Source organism: Epinephelus lanceolatus, chromosome 12 (assembly GCF_041903045.1).
Source record: "Epinephelus lanceolatus isolate andai-2023 chromosome 12, ASM4190304v1, whole genome shotgun sequence".
Classification (NCBI taxonomy): Eukaryota; Metazoa; Chordata; class Actinopteri; order Perciformes; family Serranidae; genus Epinephelus; species Epinephelus lanceolatus.
Genome location: NC_135745.1, coordinates 45,674,362 through 45,690,820, shown reverse-complemented (window position 1 = coordinate 45,690,820; position 16,459 = coordinate 45,674,362). Strand labels below are relative to the sequence as shown.

General features: G+C 42.9%; 1 protein-coding gene across 16 annotated transcripts in view; it reads right to left on the bottom strand.

Annotated features, from left to right (window-relative positions):
* Positions 1 to 15,795, bottom strand: part of amph (amphiphysin) — a 37,517-nt gene extending 21,722 nt beyond the window's left edge. For 10 of the 16 annotated variants that reach the window (XM_033649622.2, XM_033649624.2, XM_033649628.2 and 7 more), the window contains exons 1-9: positions 15,649 to 15,795; positions 12,950 to 13,030; positions 12,026 to 12,080; positions 11,852 to 11,946; positions 10,264 to 10,359; positions 9,863 to 10,170; positions 7,773 to 7,848; positions 7,571 to 7,653; positions 4,442 to 4,580 (exon numbers count right to left, since the gene is read on the bottom strand). In XM_033649622.2, the coding sequence (XP_033505513.2) occupies positions 4,442 to 4,580; positions 7,571 to 7,653; positions 7,773 to 7,848; positions 9,863 to 10,170; positions 10,264 to 10,359; positions 11,852 to 11,946; positions 12,026 to 12,080; positions 12,950 to 13,030; positions 15,649 to 15,717 (1,002 nt within the window). In that variant the 5' untranslated portion in view covers positions 15,718 to 15,795. The remainder of the gene's footprint in view (positions 1 to 4,441; positions 4,581 to 7,570; positions 7,654 to 7,772; positions 7,849 to 9,862; positions 10,171 to 10,263; positions 10,360 to 11,851; positions 11,947 to 12,025; positions 12,081 to 12,949; positions 13,031 to 15,648) is intronic. The other 6 variants (XM_033649627.2, XM_078173499.1, XM_078173494.1 and 3 more) reach the window with 1 other exon arrangement.
* Positions 15,796 to 16,459: the final 664 nt, after the last annotated feature.

The following is a 16,459-nucleotide window of genomic DNA, read 5'->3' as shown; positions in this document are numbered from 1 at the left end:
TGTTTTACAGTATTTCTAACCTGTCTACCTTACAATGAGTCTTGAACCTGTCTAACAGTGTGTCTCTAATCTGTCTGTTTTACAGTGTGTCTCTAATCTGTCTGTCTCACAGTGTGTCTCTAATCTGTCTGTCTTACAGTGTGTCTCTAACCTGTCGGTCTTATAGTGTGTCTCTGATCTGACTGTCTTACAGTGTGTCTCTAATCTGTCTGTTTTACAGTGTGTCTCTAATCTGTCTGTCTCACAGTGTGTCTCTAATCTGTCTGTTTTACAGTGTGTCTTTAACCTGTTGGTCTTACAGTGTGTCTCTAATCTGTCTGTCTCACAGTGTATCTCTCTAATCTGTCTGTCTCACAGTGTGTCTCTAACCTGTCTGTCTCACAGTGTGTCTCTAACCTGTCTGTCTTACAGTGTGTGTCAAACCTGTCTGTCTCAGTGTGTCTCTAATCTGTCTGTCTTACACTGTGTCTCTAATCTCTTTTACAGTGTGTCTCTAACCTGTCTGTCTTACAGTGTGTCTCTAATCTGTCTGTTTTACAGTGTGTCTCTAACCTGTCTGTCTTACAGTGTGTGTCGAACCTGTCTGTCTTACAGTGTGTCTCTAACCTGTCTGTCTTACAGTGCATCTCTAACCTGTCTGTCATACAATGTCACTCTAACCTTTCTGTCTTACAGTATTTCTAACCTGTCTGCCTTACAATGAGTCTTGAACCTGTCCAACAGTGTGTCTCTAACCTGTCTGTCTTACAGTGTGTGTCGAACCTGTCTGTCTTACAGTGTGTCTCTAATCTGTCTGTCTTACAGTGTGTCTCTAACCTGTCTGTCTCACAGTGTGTCTCTCTAACCTTTCTGTCTTACAGTGTGTGTCGAACCTGTCTGTCTTACAGTGTGTCTCTAACCTGTCCGTCTTACAGTGTATCTATAACCTGTCTGTCATACAGTGTCACTCTAACCTGTCTGTCTTATAGTGTCTCTCTAACCTGTTTGTCATACAGTGTATCTCTCTAACCTTTCTGTCTTACAGTGTGTCGAACCTGTCTGTCTTACAGTGTGTCTCTAACCTGTCTGTCTTACAGTGTATCTCTAACCTGTCTGTCATACAGTGTCACTCTAACCTGTCTGTCTTACAGTGTATCTCTAACCTTTCTGTCATACAGTGTGTCTCTAACCTGTCTGTCTTACAGTCTGTCTCTAACCTGTCTGTCTCACAGTGTGTCTCTCTAACCTGTCTGTCTTACAGTGTCACTCTAACCTTTCTGTCTCACAGTATTTCTAACCTGTCTGCCTTACAATGAGTCTTGAACCTGTCTCACAGTGTGTCTCTAACCTGTCTGTCTTACAGTGTGTGTCTAACCAGAGATAAATGTACTGAATTATTTATTTGTCATGTTAGTGCCACATCATGTCACATTAGTATCATGTTAGTGTCACATTAGTGCCACATTAGCGTAATGTTAGTGCCACATTAGTGTAACATTACTATCACCTTAGTGTCATGTTAGTGCCACATAATGTCACATTAGTGTCATGTTAGTGCCGCATTAGTGTCACTTTACTGTCACCTTAGTGTCATGTTAGTGCCACATAATGTCACATTAGTATCACATCAGTGTCACATCAGCATCATGTTAGTGCCACATTAGTGTCATGTTACTGTCACCTTAGTGTCATTTTAGTGCCACATAATGTCACATTAGTATCACATTAGTGTCACATTAGTGTCACGTTGGTGTCTGATCTGAAGTGACTCAGTATGCGGCTGTCGGCACAACAGGTCCACGGATCAGCTGATCAGTGCGGTCTGATTTTATTGAGTGAAACGATCCTGTAATGTTACACACCTATGACTTCACAAACACACAGTTTACCAACATCAAATACATACACACAAATATACACACATTCATACACATATACACACTAAGTGTAACTCCGCCCTCTTCGCCAACATTAACAGTCTGTTTTTACTTATTACAGCTTGTTTTGTTTTATTGGGTTTTGTTGTTCTTTGCAGTATCTGTTTACAGGTGTCTGACCTGTCTGTGTGTCAGCGTGTATGAGATCAAACTACTCTCACACGTCGACTCTACTGTCACCTGTCGGCTCTACTGTCACCTGTCGGCTCTACTGTCACACGTCGGCTCTACTGTCACACGTCGACTCTACTGTCACACATCGACTCTACTGTCACCTATTGACTCTACTGTCACCTGTCGATTCTACTGTCACCTGTCGACTCTACTGTCACGTGTCGGCTCTACTGTCACCTGTCGACTCTACTGTCACACGTCAACTCTACTGTTACACATCGACTCTACTGTCACCTATTGACTCTACTGTCACCTGTCGATTCTACTGTCACCTATTGACTCTACTGTCACACGTCAACTCTACTGTCACCTGTCGATTCTACTGTCACCTGTCGACTCTACTGTCACCTGTCAGCTCTACTGTTATCTGTCGACTCTACTGTCACACGGCGACTCTACTGTCACCTATTGACTGTACTGTTACCTGTCAATTCTACTGTCACCTGTCGACTCTACTGTCACCTGTCGATTCTACTGTCACCTGTCAACTCAACTGTCACACGTCGACTCTACTGTCATACTGTCACCTGTCACCAATTGACTCAACTGTCATCTATTGACTCTACTGTCGACTCTACTGAAACCTGTCGACTCTACTGTCACCTGCTGACTCTACTGTCACCTGTCGACTCTACTGTCATCTATTGACTCAACTGTCATCTATTGACTCTACTGTCGACTCTACTGAAACCTGTCGACTCTGTCATTTATTGACCCTACTGTCACCTGTCCACTCTACTGTCATCTTTTGACTGTAGTCATCTTCTGACTCTACTGTCACCTGTCAACTCTATTGTCATCTACTGACTACTGTCATGTACTGACTCTACTGTCATCTATTGACTCTACTGTCACCTATCAACTCTACTGTCATCTATTGACCCTACTGTCACCTGTTGCCTCTATCATCTACTATCATCTATTCATTGCACTGTCATCTACTGACTCTACTGTCACCTATTTCACATTCACTCACACAGACAGAGACAGAAACAAAGTTCACTCACCAGTTACAGACAATAGTTTGCAGCAAAGAAAAACAGTCACAGAAAGTTACTGAGAAGTTTCAACAGTCGTCAAGAGAACAGAAAAACAGAACGTCTGTCTGATACTGTTAATCATCAATACTTCTACATCAATACTACTTCCTGTGATTGATCACCCATATCTACAAATCATTTATCTGATTATAACATGTTTTTATCACTTCAGATAACATCTACCTGTGACAGAGGTCACAATCCAGTTCAGATAACATCTACTAGGGTTGGGTCGGTATGAGAAAAAAAAAAAGGTCCGGTGTTTGTGAAAAAATGCATCAAGTCGGTAAAACTGGATTTTCGCCACTTGGGGGCGAAATTGACTCATTTAAAATAAAAAACGACCATAGGACAACAGAGTGACAGTAACACGTTGTTTCTTTTATTCCTTACAAATAAATTTTGCAGCTTACTCAATCAGTGCAAACAAGGGTTGCCTCCTTCGTCTGGCTCAAAGCCAAAGTGTTGCCATATTGGCGCATTTTTTGATTTCTCCAGGCTACAGTAGAGGCCTCAGCGCGTGCACACTCGCACCCCCTAGCTCAGTCCCCGCCCCACCCCCACCCCCCTCTCTCCTGCTCGCTGTGCGCTTGGCGAAGAGGCAGACACAGTTGCTCACAGACTCCGACAGCCTTTGATGTCGGCACTCTGTTCTTATCTATAGGTGCTCACAGACTCTGGCGTACTATAAGTGGACTGGACTCCGCCAGGAATGTCCGCAGTCATTCGGGCTTCCATAGTCGAGCGCACTACCGTGTTGTAGTTTCCTGTAAAAATGTCTGTGAAAAATCCCCGCAATGTTAAAAATACATACCGAGCAGTCTTTTGTGTGACACTGGTGCGCAGTCCGTGCGGTCGTGCTTTGCACGCACAGGGCTTGCGAAAGTCCACTTTTACCGGGCAGACCTCCACTGAGTCCGCTTCGCGTACGTTCCGCCCGAGTAAGCAGTCCGGTCAGTCTAAAAAAAAAAAAAATAACCCGGTCCAAGACGGAGTACCGAACCGAACTGGTAATACCAAAAACCGACCACACCCTAACATCTACCTGTGATGGAGGTCTGGATCCAGTTCAGATAACATCTACCTGTGATGAAGGTATGGATCCAGGTCAGAAAATATCCACCTGTGACTGAGGTCTGGATCCAGTTCAGATAAAATCTACCTGTGACTGAGGTCTGGATCCAGTTCAGATAACATCTACCTGTGACGGAGATCTGGATCCAATTCAGATACCTGTGACGGAGGTCTGGATCCAGTTCAGATAATATCTACCTGTGAGGGAGGTCTGGAATAGTTAACGAGTAGATCTACCTGTGTAGGAGATTTGGGCCGTGGTGGTCCAGGTGAGACAGGGCGCAGCATGTGATTGGAGCTGAAGTCTGGACTGTCAGGTGGACTCTCGTCCTCTGGTGGCGAAGGAGTTCTGGCTAGTCGCAGTGGTCCTGAATCACTGAGGAACGACACAGAAACCACATGATCACACAGTCTTTTAATTGGCTGATCAGTGACAGGTGGAGCTGCAGGTGGAGCTGCAGGCTGAGCCAATGACTCTGTAATCGTCTTCTGGACAAAGATGCTCCGGACATTGTTTCACAGCAGTGACTAATTTCTGTTTAGTTAAATCAGAGATCACCTGACATCCAGGTGACGCCCAGGCATACCGTCCTCCAGGGACCTTGAAATGTCCCTGAGTAAAGCCCAGCATCTGTACACTCATTATATAAGGTGTGTAAGCCCGACATACTACACACGCAACAAACACTACAAAACTACACACCCTGCACAAACTACACACACCCTACACGCAGTACACAAATTACACAAACTACACAAATAAAACAAACTACACAAGTTACACAAACTTCACACACTACACATTACATAAATTACACCAAATACACAAACACACACTACACAAATTACGCAAACTACACACTACAAAAAAGAAAACAAACTACACATATGGCACACACTATGCAAACTACACAAATTACACAAACTACACACACTACACAAATTACAGAAAGTACACACCACACACTATATAAATTACAGAAACTACACAAATTACATACAGTACACACACTACACAAATAACAAAGTACATACAATACACAAATTACACAAACTACACACACTTCACAAACTACACACGACACAAACAACACAAACTTCACACACTACGCAAACTACACAAATTACAGAAAATACACACGACACAAACAACACCAAGTACACAACCTACAGACACTAAACAAACTACACACAACATAAATTACAGAAACTCCACACACTAGACAGATTACACAAACTACACACGACACACTACACAAATTACACATACTACAAATACCTCACACACTACACAAACTACAAACAATATACAAATTACACAAACTACACACACTACAGGAACTACACAAATTACACAACCTACACACATGCACACACAACACAAATGACACAAACTACATATACTACACAAACTACATCAGGACACACACTACACAAATGTCAAACTACATATAAAACACAAATTACACAGACTACACACAAACTACACACACGACACAACACAATTCACAAATTACAAAAACTGCAAATACTTCACACACTACACACAATACACAAATTACACAAACTACACACACAACACACACTACAAAAAGTATACACACTACACACACGACGCAAATTACAAAAAGTACAGAAACTACACACATTACGCAAATTACACAAACACACTATGCAAATTGCACAAACTACACACACTACACAAATGACAAACTACATACACTACACAAACTACATCAGTACACACACTACACAAATGTCAAACTACATATAATACACAAATTGCACAGACTACACACAAACTACACACACGACACAACACTCTTCACAAATTACAAAAACTGCAAATACTTCACACACTACACAAACTACACACAATACACAAATTACACAAACTACACACACAACACACACTACAAAAAGTACACACACTACACACACGACGCAAATTACAAAAAGTACAGAAACTACACACATTACGCAAATTACACAAACACACTATGCAAATTGCACAAACTACACACACTACACAAATGACAAATTACATACACTTACAGGGTGTCTCTAATCTGTCTGTCTAACAGTGTGTCTCTAATCTGTCTGTCTCACAGTGTGTCTCTAACCTGTCTGTCTCACAGTGTGTCTCTAATCTGTCTGTCTTACAGTGTGTCTCTAATCTGTCTGTCTCACAGTGTGTCTCTAATCTGTCTGTTTTACAGTGTGTCTCTAACCTGTCTGTCTTACAGTGTGTCTCTAACCTGTCTGTCTTACAGTGTCTCTCTAATCTGTCTGTCTCACAGTGTGTCTCTCTAACCTGTCTGTCTTACAGTGTGTCTCTAACCTCTCTGTTTTACGGTGTGTCTCTAATCTGTCTGTCTCACAGTGTGTCTCTCTAACCTGTCTGTCTTACAGTGTGTCTCTAACCTGTCTGTCTTACAGTGTCTCTCTAATCTGTCTGTCTCAGTGTGTCTCTCTAACCTCTCTGTTTTACGGTGTGTCTCTAATCTGTCTGTCTCACAGTATGTTTCTCTAACCTGTCTGTCATACAATGTCACTCTAACCTTTCTGTCTCACAGTATTTCTAACCTGTCTGCCTTACAATGAGTCTTGAACCTGTCTAACAGTGTGTCTCTAATCTGTCTGTCTCACAGTGTGTCTCTCTAACCTGTTTGTCTCACAGTGTGTCTCAAATCTGTCTGTCTCACAGTGTGTCTCTGTAACCTGTCTGTCTTAGTGTCTCTCTAACCTGTCTGTCTCACAGTGTGTCTCTCTAACCTGTCTGTCTTACAGTGTGTGTCTAACCTGTCTGTCTTACAGTGTGTCTCTAACCTGTCTGTCTTACAGTGTGTCTCTAACCTGTCTGTCTTACAGTGTGTCTAACCTGTCTGTCTCACAGTGTGTCTCTCTAACCTGTCTGTCTTAAAGTGTGTCTCTAACCTGTCTGTCTTACAGTGTGTGTCTAACCAGAGATAAATGTACTGAATTATTTATTTAATGACAATTAATTAGATGTTGAAACAAATCACAGCTGTTTAAATCTGAAGACATAATGTAGATTAATGATCCGTTCATTTTGGTGCTGAATTAAGATCATTTTTATTCTAAATATCCTGCAGAAATAGACCTTATGTTTATGCAAACATGAGCTGCACAGAAAACCTTCCTGTGATGTTTTCGGACTCAGGAGATGGTGCCTGTACATGTTTCATACAAACATCAACTTTGAGGACAGAAGACGGATGAGACTCAGGAAATGAACACAAAAAGACTTATGTCTCTGAGATCATCTCTTTTTTTTTTTCGAACAATCAAACAAACGGCCAGCTGTTTTCATCAAATAGTGTTCAGGGACAAAATGAAACTGACCTCGGCGCTCCTTGGATGGTGAACATTTTGTCAGAGTGCTGCTCACTCAGTTTGGTCATCACTTCGTACAGCTGCCGACAAACCTGCAGGGAGGTAACAAGTGATATGTCACAAAGTGCTCCAATCCCATTGGTCACACAGCTGAGCCCTTTAGTGTCTGATGTAAAGACAAAGGACCCCCCCACCCCCCCAACCCCCTCACCAGGGAAATCTCACGGTGGAATTTGGTCTCCAGGTGCGTCACACTCTTAAAAGTGGTGATGTAGAAGCCGACACGGCTGCAGAGACCAAAGAGTTAAAGGTTAGACTTTGTTTTTCTCCTGATAATTTAAATGTTTATTGATCGATCGATCAAAATATTTTACAACACATGAAGTGGCGATCGACAGACACAGTTCCTGTGTCAGACAGGTGTGCATAAAGTACTATTAGGATAGGATTAGTTTTACATAGGGATGTGGAATAATGTCAGTTTACCACAGGATGTCTGTAATATAAACGTCCGCTTCACACGGGACAAAATAATTCTACTCAGTGTCCTGGCGTCATCTCCCTGTCAACATGTGTGTGCTATGCTGTGGTGAAGGATGTTGGTGGAGCAGGGCATAAAGCATCAGCTGAAGGATAATAATAATTAATTATAGCTGCTGCACAGCGATGGGTCGGGTCCGGGCATTTTTAGGCAATTCTGAGCAACAAGCAGAAGAATTGGAAGACATTTAGCAACACAATCTGCTTTTTGCATCAGCTGAGGCTTGAACTCACAACCTCTGAGACTAAGGATCAATTTCTATCTCACTGAGCTAATTAGTCAGTGACAGTTCATGTGTAGCTTCACAAATTGACTAAGCCAGAAGTGCAGGTTTAGCAGCCGTCCATGCATGGAAAAGCAGATTTCAAACCACTGTAAAAAATTCAGTTATCGAAACAAAAATCTGAAAATACACATATTGCATCTAGATAGCATGGAGATGTTGGTAATTTGTTTGTATCAATGACCGATTTGCTCCATAAGTGAAAAACTGATGTTTAAAATTGCCATTTTTACATTGACTCCAATTGTTCACATCAGAGCAAAATTCAAAATGCTGTCAAAAATTCAGTTTTTGAGATAAAATTCTGAAATTTGCCGCACATCATCTACCATGACTCTAAAATTTTGTCATTTTTTTTCATGAACATTGAAGATTTATTTTCATTTTCATTTATTTAGCAAGAATGCATGTATATGTTTACAGTACCGTTTACAGTCAAAGATTTTGATGCACTGTAGGCTCGATTTTTGATAAATCAAAAATCTGAGAAATGTAGTTTGTGTAGGACAGTCTGAAGATGCTCTGTAGCAAGTTTGGTGTCAATTGAGCAAAAATTGTGGGAGGAGATAGGTTTAAGAAGTTTTACAGTTTTTGAAAAAAACAGTGATAAACTTCATAATTTTTAATAGGTTTAAATGTACAAAAGTTTCTTCAGTATTGGGGCTACAGTTTGATGAAAGTTGTGAAGTTGTAGCACGTATGGTTGATTTGTTATGAATTTTCAAATTTTTGAACTTTAGACGCTTGCTGTAGCGCCACCATCAGGACTATTGGCTTGAGTTTACAGCTGAGGATATCTGGCATGAGACTGGACCTTTGTGCAAAGTTTGGTGAGTTTTCACCCATGGGAAGTATGATTTCCTTGGAAGAAGAAGAAGAAGAAGAAGAAGAATACCTAGGATTACAATAGTGTCCTGGCAACTTAGCTGCCCAGACTCTAATGATTAGCCCAATATGAAATATTGCCCATGATCAAGATTGTGTGTACACAACGATTAGCAATATGGATTTATATTAGGCCGACCTAACGCAACCACAAGTCTAGTGGCTCTGAAAAGTGCTTTCTTCTCATCCTTTATGATGGGTCTCCCACGTAGGGCTATGCCATCATTAGAAAAATGTCCACTATCACGACTGCCGACAACACGGAATGCTTCTTCAAGCACCTCCATCATCGAAAAAACGCGTAAAAAATAGTTGTAAACGCAGCAAAATGGTTGTAAACAGGACGTGAAGAAATTTTTACATACATTTTTACAGAGGATCGCGTTAGCACGGAATTAATATTGGGCCAGGAATTTTTTTCTCCCGACCGTTTACAGAAGGTAAAAGTCACCGTAATTTTTACTGACATTATCCATAATGATTACAGACATGGCTTGCTCAGATGGGACTAAAATCCCTGGTAATAATTACTTTACCCCACGTCTCCATGTTAAAATAATCCCGTCCAATTAGGGCTTAAGACACGACTTACCTGTCCCACAGAGTCGGCAGTTCGTCCTGTAGACCAACGTTCAACTCATCAAACACTTTCTGAGCCTTTTTCAACTCTTCCTCTGCCTTCAAACAGAAACAAGTCTGATTAACAAACTGACCTCCACGCAGCACCTGAACGCACCACAGATAACAACTGCTGTATGAAATCCATGTTTCATCACAGATCACCAAGCTCACCTTTGTTATCTTACGGTCGTTCTTCATCCCTGACATCTGCAGAGTCTCCACATGATGACGAGCGCTGTCGTAGTCGATGAGTTTCCGACTTCTTTTGGCCACACGAGTCTGAAATGTCACAAAGTTTCAGTTTTACGTTGAAGAATCAGTTTCTGCATCAACACTGTCAAAGAATCTTTCACCAGATAAACGGTTTGTTACTTTGAGGTCTGGAAACTGCTGCAGGTACGCGTCAAGGTCCAGCAGCGTCGAGTCCACCAGCTTGTTATGAAAGTCCTCCCACAATGCATCACAGTCCTGTGGCAAACACACATCAACTCATGTTGTCATAGTGACACATCGAAACTTTATTCTGTTATGAAAAAGACAGTCAACTTTTACTGGCAGGGGGCCGATGCCAGGAGGTCAGAGGCCAGTCAGTGGTGTAGGCAGGGTAAGCCCGGACGACTGTCAGGGGATCTGAAAGATCCACCCCCGGCAGTTTTTTTTTTTAAAAAACAAGTTTTATTTTGATGAGTTTTTTTATGCACTCGGACACTTTAAGCTGCTTTTTACAGCACTGAGCATGAACGGGCAACCTTATTTCAGAGAGAAGGAAGCAGCAGACACGAAGCAGTGTCAGACACGGCAAGTGGGGGTATGAAGCAGCTGCTGCCAACATGAACACATCAGGGGAATGCTCTTCTGGGTAGTTGCTAGGACAGTTGTCAGGGTGGTTGTCAGGGCAGTTGTCAGGATAGTTGTCAGGACAATTGTCGGGGCGGTTGTCAGGGTGATGGTTAAGACCGTTGAAAGGGTGGTTGTAAGGACAGTTGTCAGGGAAGTTGTCAGGGCGGTGGTAAAGGCGGTTGTAAGAGCGGTTGAAAGGATGACTGTCAGAACAGTTGTCAGGGCAGTTGTCTGGACAGTTGTCAGAATGGTTGGCAGGTCAGTTGTCAGGGTGGTTGTCAGTGTCAGGATGGCTGTCAGGACAGTTGTCAGGTCGGTTGTCAGAACAGCTGTCAGGACAATTGTCAGGGCTGTTGTAAGGACGGTTGTCAGGACAGTTGTCAGGGCTGTGGTAAAGATGGTTGTAATGGCGACTGTCAGGACAGCTGTCACCCACATGACACCTGAACACAATTGTCAGGCTGTTGTAAGGACAGCTGTCAGGACAATTGTCGGGGTGGTTGTCAGGACAGTTGTCAGAACAGTTGTCAGGACAGTTGTCAGGGCGGTGAAAAGGCTAATTATATGAAAAGTGCAAAAAAAATCTCAGCATGAATGAACACATTTTCTCTGTGAATTAGAAAATGGTCTGGGGGGAACCTGGTGCCCTGTGGGGTGGGCTGATTTAAACCACGGTGATAAGCTAGCAAGCTCCGCCCTCTGGTCTGGCTCCAGGAGGAGTCTCCACCTCCATGTTCAGGGTCGGACAGTAGCTCTTGGTCTGGCCCCTCACTTGGGACCAAGTGGCCTTGGGGGACCCTGTTGGAGGAGCTGTTGCCTCCAGTGTCGCAGGGAAGCTCAAACCCCTCAACCACAACAAGGCGGTGATTCTCAGACAGGAAATGATTCTACTTCTCCTCACTGTGATGTCACCAATTACAAACATGACATCATGTGATAACAGCTATCATTAATCACCTGATCATGACAAGTGTTTGCGGTAACACTGATGTGGCGACTCTTGGCACCACAACACAAACGTCTCAAAGATTAAAGTTTCAGTTTGGCTGTTTGTGAACACACATCTGTCATCTGTCTGTGATGTGTTCAGGTGTCATGTGGGCGATTCTGTGACTCTGACCTTCCCAATGACCATGACGTCATCTTTTCCGTGCCAGTCCGGTTCGTAGACTTCATGCAGAGACTGAGTCAGGTTGATGGAGGCCTGCTGCATCCCTGCAGGGACAAAAACTCAGTCAGCTGATTTTCTAAATCATTTTGTCTCTGTGAGACTTAACAATAAATTTTTTCTCACCTTTAATGGCGGACATGTAGGCCTTCATCTCCCTCTGCAGCCGAGAGCCTTCAGACTGACACAACACACACGGAAATATTCTACATCAGTGCTTTTATTTTGGCGGATCGTGATGCCTTCCTGTTTTCTGACAATCAGGTTGGTCATCTGCCGCATGCGGGGTTAGGTCTGGAATCTGGTTTCGTGGTCACAGTGTTATTCAATGTCTGTCCAGAACTTCTTCTATAGTTTAACACAATATGGAGGTTAATGTTCGGCATGTCTGTCCATCAGAGACTGAAACAACCACAAAATAACTCCTTTCAAGGGTCAACCCTGACCCTGACCCTGACCCTGGCCCTGACCCCAGGACCCCAAGTCTTTAAGAAGATGGGCTTCATTGTTCTTATTAAGCTTCCTCACTGATAAGAAATAAAGTCTTTCATCACTTCCTGTCCAACATCATGTAAAGTTCGATCTACAGTAGAAACTCTTCAGGTCATTGAGAAAGGTTTGACTTAAAGGACGATCACATTTTTAACTGGTTCTGACCATTAATGTTTTTGGCCCCTCCTACATCCATCTTCCTACTTACAAACTGAACCTCCACTTTATTTTCAAAATCAAGTTCTGCCCTGATTCTTCCTCTTTTTGTCTTTTCTCCAGCCATCGTTCGTCACAGTCAGCAGGTACGTTTATACATAAGGACCAACCTGCAACAGCGGGCGCTCTCACATGTACATGAGGTCGTCTTGTCTTTAACGGTGTGAGATTCATTATGGTGACAAAATGCATTCATGTTTCCAGCAGACAGTCCAGCGTGTCTGTGTGCCTCAGTTTGAGTCATGAACTTACACAAAGTTATTCTGTGCTCAGGTCCATGAATCTTGTTTACATCAAAACAACCTAATGATTTGGTGACGCTGGTATGTAAACATCGCTCACCTCCTGTCTCCTGAAATTGATGACCACTTGCTCAAACTGCTCATCTTTGGTCTCGTCAGCTTTTCCCAGTTTCTGCAGCACCTGACCAAACACAGGATGAAACAGATTCATGTCTGCCATCACTTTCATTCAACAGAAAATGTGTCGTCAGAAGAAAAATGTGACTGAGCACAAAATAATAAACATGTTTTTGTTGAGGTGTAAAACTTAAGACCAACAGAAAACATCAGTAGGGATGCACCGAATATTCGGTAACCAAATATATTCGGCCGAATATTGCAAAAAAACACACATTCGGTATTCGGTGGAATAAGTTAAAAGCAAGGCCGAATAATAGCGGCGTGTTTTGATAATGCAATCAAACGGCGTGCCATGACCGGCGGAGTAAAATGTCGGCAGTGTGGCGATCCGTCCGTCACGGCACTCGCATTTGTGACTAAAAATAGTTTTGAGCGAGCAAAATAGGCTTAAATCATTCAGCACACTGTGCGAGCAGCCTACAGATTTCAACCAGCAGCAGAAACGAAAGGCGAATCCCACCGATTGTGGGTTGAACGGGGGTCACAGACACAGACAGTAATGTATTCCTGTCAAATACGGCGGCCATCGGCTTACCGGCGACGGAGAAGTTGGTTCCAATAATATCCTCTTCTTGGTGTCATGACTGCCCAGAAGTACCTGAACAGCCGAGCCAGCCGAACACAGGTATGTGACGTGTCAGAGGAGAAACGAGCCGTTCACATTTCTCTCTCTGTGGCAGTAACGGTCCACAAACCTCACCGCACTTTAGGGACTGTTCTTTACTTATGAAGGGACTGTTCTTTACTTGTCAGGGGAGGAGGGTGGCTGGTTGATTTTTATTTTATTTATTTATTTTATTTTGATCCCCCCTATGTTAATCACTTATTGATGCTGTTTTTGAAGTATGAATAAGTCAATAAGTAATTTATTCCATTGAAATATCAGTGATGTATTATAGAAAAGTGATTTATCTTTTCATAAATGGCAAAAGGCACATCCGCCTCATTTTCGCTGTGGTATCATGATACTACTCAGAACCATGATATTTTCATTGGTATCGCACAGTGGGTCCCAATTTTGATACCGTGACAACACTAATCTGGAATTTCTCAATTATGGGATCAATAAAGGTGTATCTTATCTTATCTTTTCATCTGCAAAAACTAATGAAAAACTAAACAATGATATTCGGTATTCGGTACTCGGTATTCGGCCAAGTGTTTAATAATATTCAGTTTCGGCTTCGGCCACAAATTTTCATTTCGGTGCATCCCTAAACATCAGTGATGTCATGTTGTCAACTGAACATAATGACCCAACAAACAGGAAGTAAATATAGTTTTGGTGAAGTTTGTTTTCAGCATGAAGAACGTCAGTGTGTGTTTAAGAGACAGGAAACAAGCAGACAGACAGAACTTTCTTTAAACAGCAAGCTGTGAAGCAGCTCCGCCCTCAATGCCACCGCCACTGTGGCATTAATATGTAATGTGCAGTGTCTGGGTTGTATTTCAGATCAACGTGTCCCTGAACGCAGCACACATTTTTTCTTCTTGCTGGGTGGGCTTATTCTCAAATGTCAGCTTGCTGTGATCTCATTGGTCAGCTGTCTGTCTATATAAGGAGCTGCTCTCATTCACTGCCTGTGTGCAGGAGGGCGGGGCTTAGCTTCACACACAGAGAGTGAACCAGGTCCTGTTTCAGCACCATGGACAGTTCTCATTATCATATGAGAACCAGAACCATGAGGACTGAACAGTTTCAGCTTCAACTGGATCAAATGTAAGGACGTCCTGACCCGTGGGTTAAGGTTAGGGAGGTCAGGGGTCAGGAGTTAACCTGTGATTTCAAAATGATCTCACAGTATCAAATCTTTGTGAAAAAATTTCTAAATATGAACATTCATCGTCTTCAAACTTCTGAACCTACGTCTTTTCACCATCATCGTTTTTTTAAACGTCTTTTCAACAGAAAACTGTTTCTCTGACTTGAACACCAAGAAACTGATTTTACTTATTTATTTATCTGTTAATGAGTGGTGATGTAACGTTTTCATTTCATCTCGAATTCAAGCCAAAAATAAAAAAAAACACACACTGTGGATGAACACTGTGTGTGTGTGTGTTTACATGTTGTTTTAGTGACAGTTGATCAGCTAACTCTCTCAGCCTCTCCTATAAATAACATGCAGGTAGCTGATCTGGCGTCAGAAATGACGTCATCACGCCGCGGACAGGGCATCCCCGCCCCCCCTTCTGCCGACCTTGGAGCAGGAAAACACCTCCTCACCTTATTCATTTAAAACATGAATTACCTGCGTGACATATTTCACCTCGTATGTGACGTCATCGCGAGGCGTTAAAATCCACCGTGGGTCTGTTTGAACCGAAAAACACACTCCGCCGTTTGCTAATGACCTGACTGGTTTTATGAGCTGATTTTAAACATGACGTCACCCTGTCTGTGCAGATCTATGTCTGATCATCACAAACACACTCAAACACAATAAATAAATAAGCAAACAAACAAATATCGGAGGAGACTGATGGAAGGAAAGCTGCTCAGGCCTGCAGCGGACTACACATCCATACATCTCTGTCCTCCTCCATCTGTCCCCCCACCGTCAGCTCCTTCCCTCCGCCACCACCATCCTCATCATCCTCAGCAGCAGTAGCTCTTACCTTCTCCTGCGCGCGGTTCAACCGTTTCTGCACGTTTTTCGCGAAGATTCCCGTTTTGATTTCCGCCATGATGACTGCAGACCGAGAGACGGATTAACCAGGAGACAGGGCTGACAGGAGGGGGAGGGGCGTGTGTGTGTGTGTGTGTGTGTGTGTGTATGTGTGTGTGTGTGTGTGGAGGGGGCGGGGCTGACAGTGACGACACTCAGTCAGCTGATTGTTGGGATAAACAGGTTCAGTAGAAATAAAATGGATGCTGACGGTGGATCAGATTCTGTTTTCAGGTGTTCACGGATCTCTTAGGTTCGTTTCTTGTGGTTTGGTGGGTGTGTCAGAGGTGTCAACCAATCAGCAGCGACATGAGTATAAAACAAATTCTAGTAGATGTTGACTTCCTGTACGCAGTTTTTATTTCATACTCACTCTGGCACAGTAAACATCTGTTTCTCAGGGTGTCAGTAAAGTTATTAAAGTGATTAAAGATTTGAATTCAGACCGCTATGTTAAAGGGCAGCACGTCTGCGCCTCCATCAGCATCTGCGTCTGCATCTGTGTCTGTGCCTGCTCCTGCATCTGCATCTGCATCCTTTACGCTCATCGTTAAACACACAGAGCCCTCAGTTTGTATTCTGTGTTCATTTTGTTGTTGTTTCTCCATGCATCTTGAACCACCAGAGAAGGTGGAGGCGGTGCGGTTCAAGCGGGATGCTACCGCAAGAAATAACAAATAAATTTAAATAATGGCAGAACAGAAAGAATCAGTAATACAGTGAAAAGAATTCTCCACCCACATGTCAGGATGTATTTCATG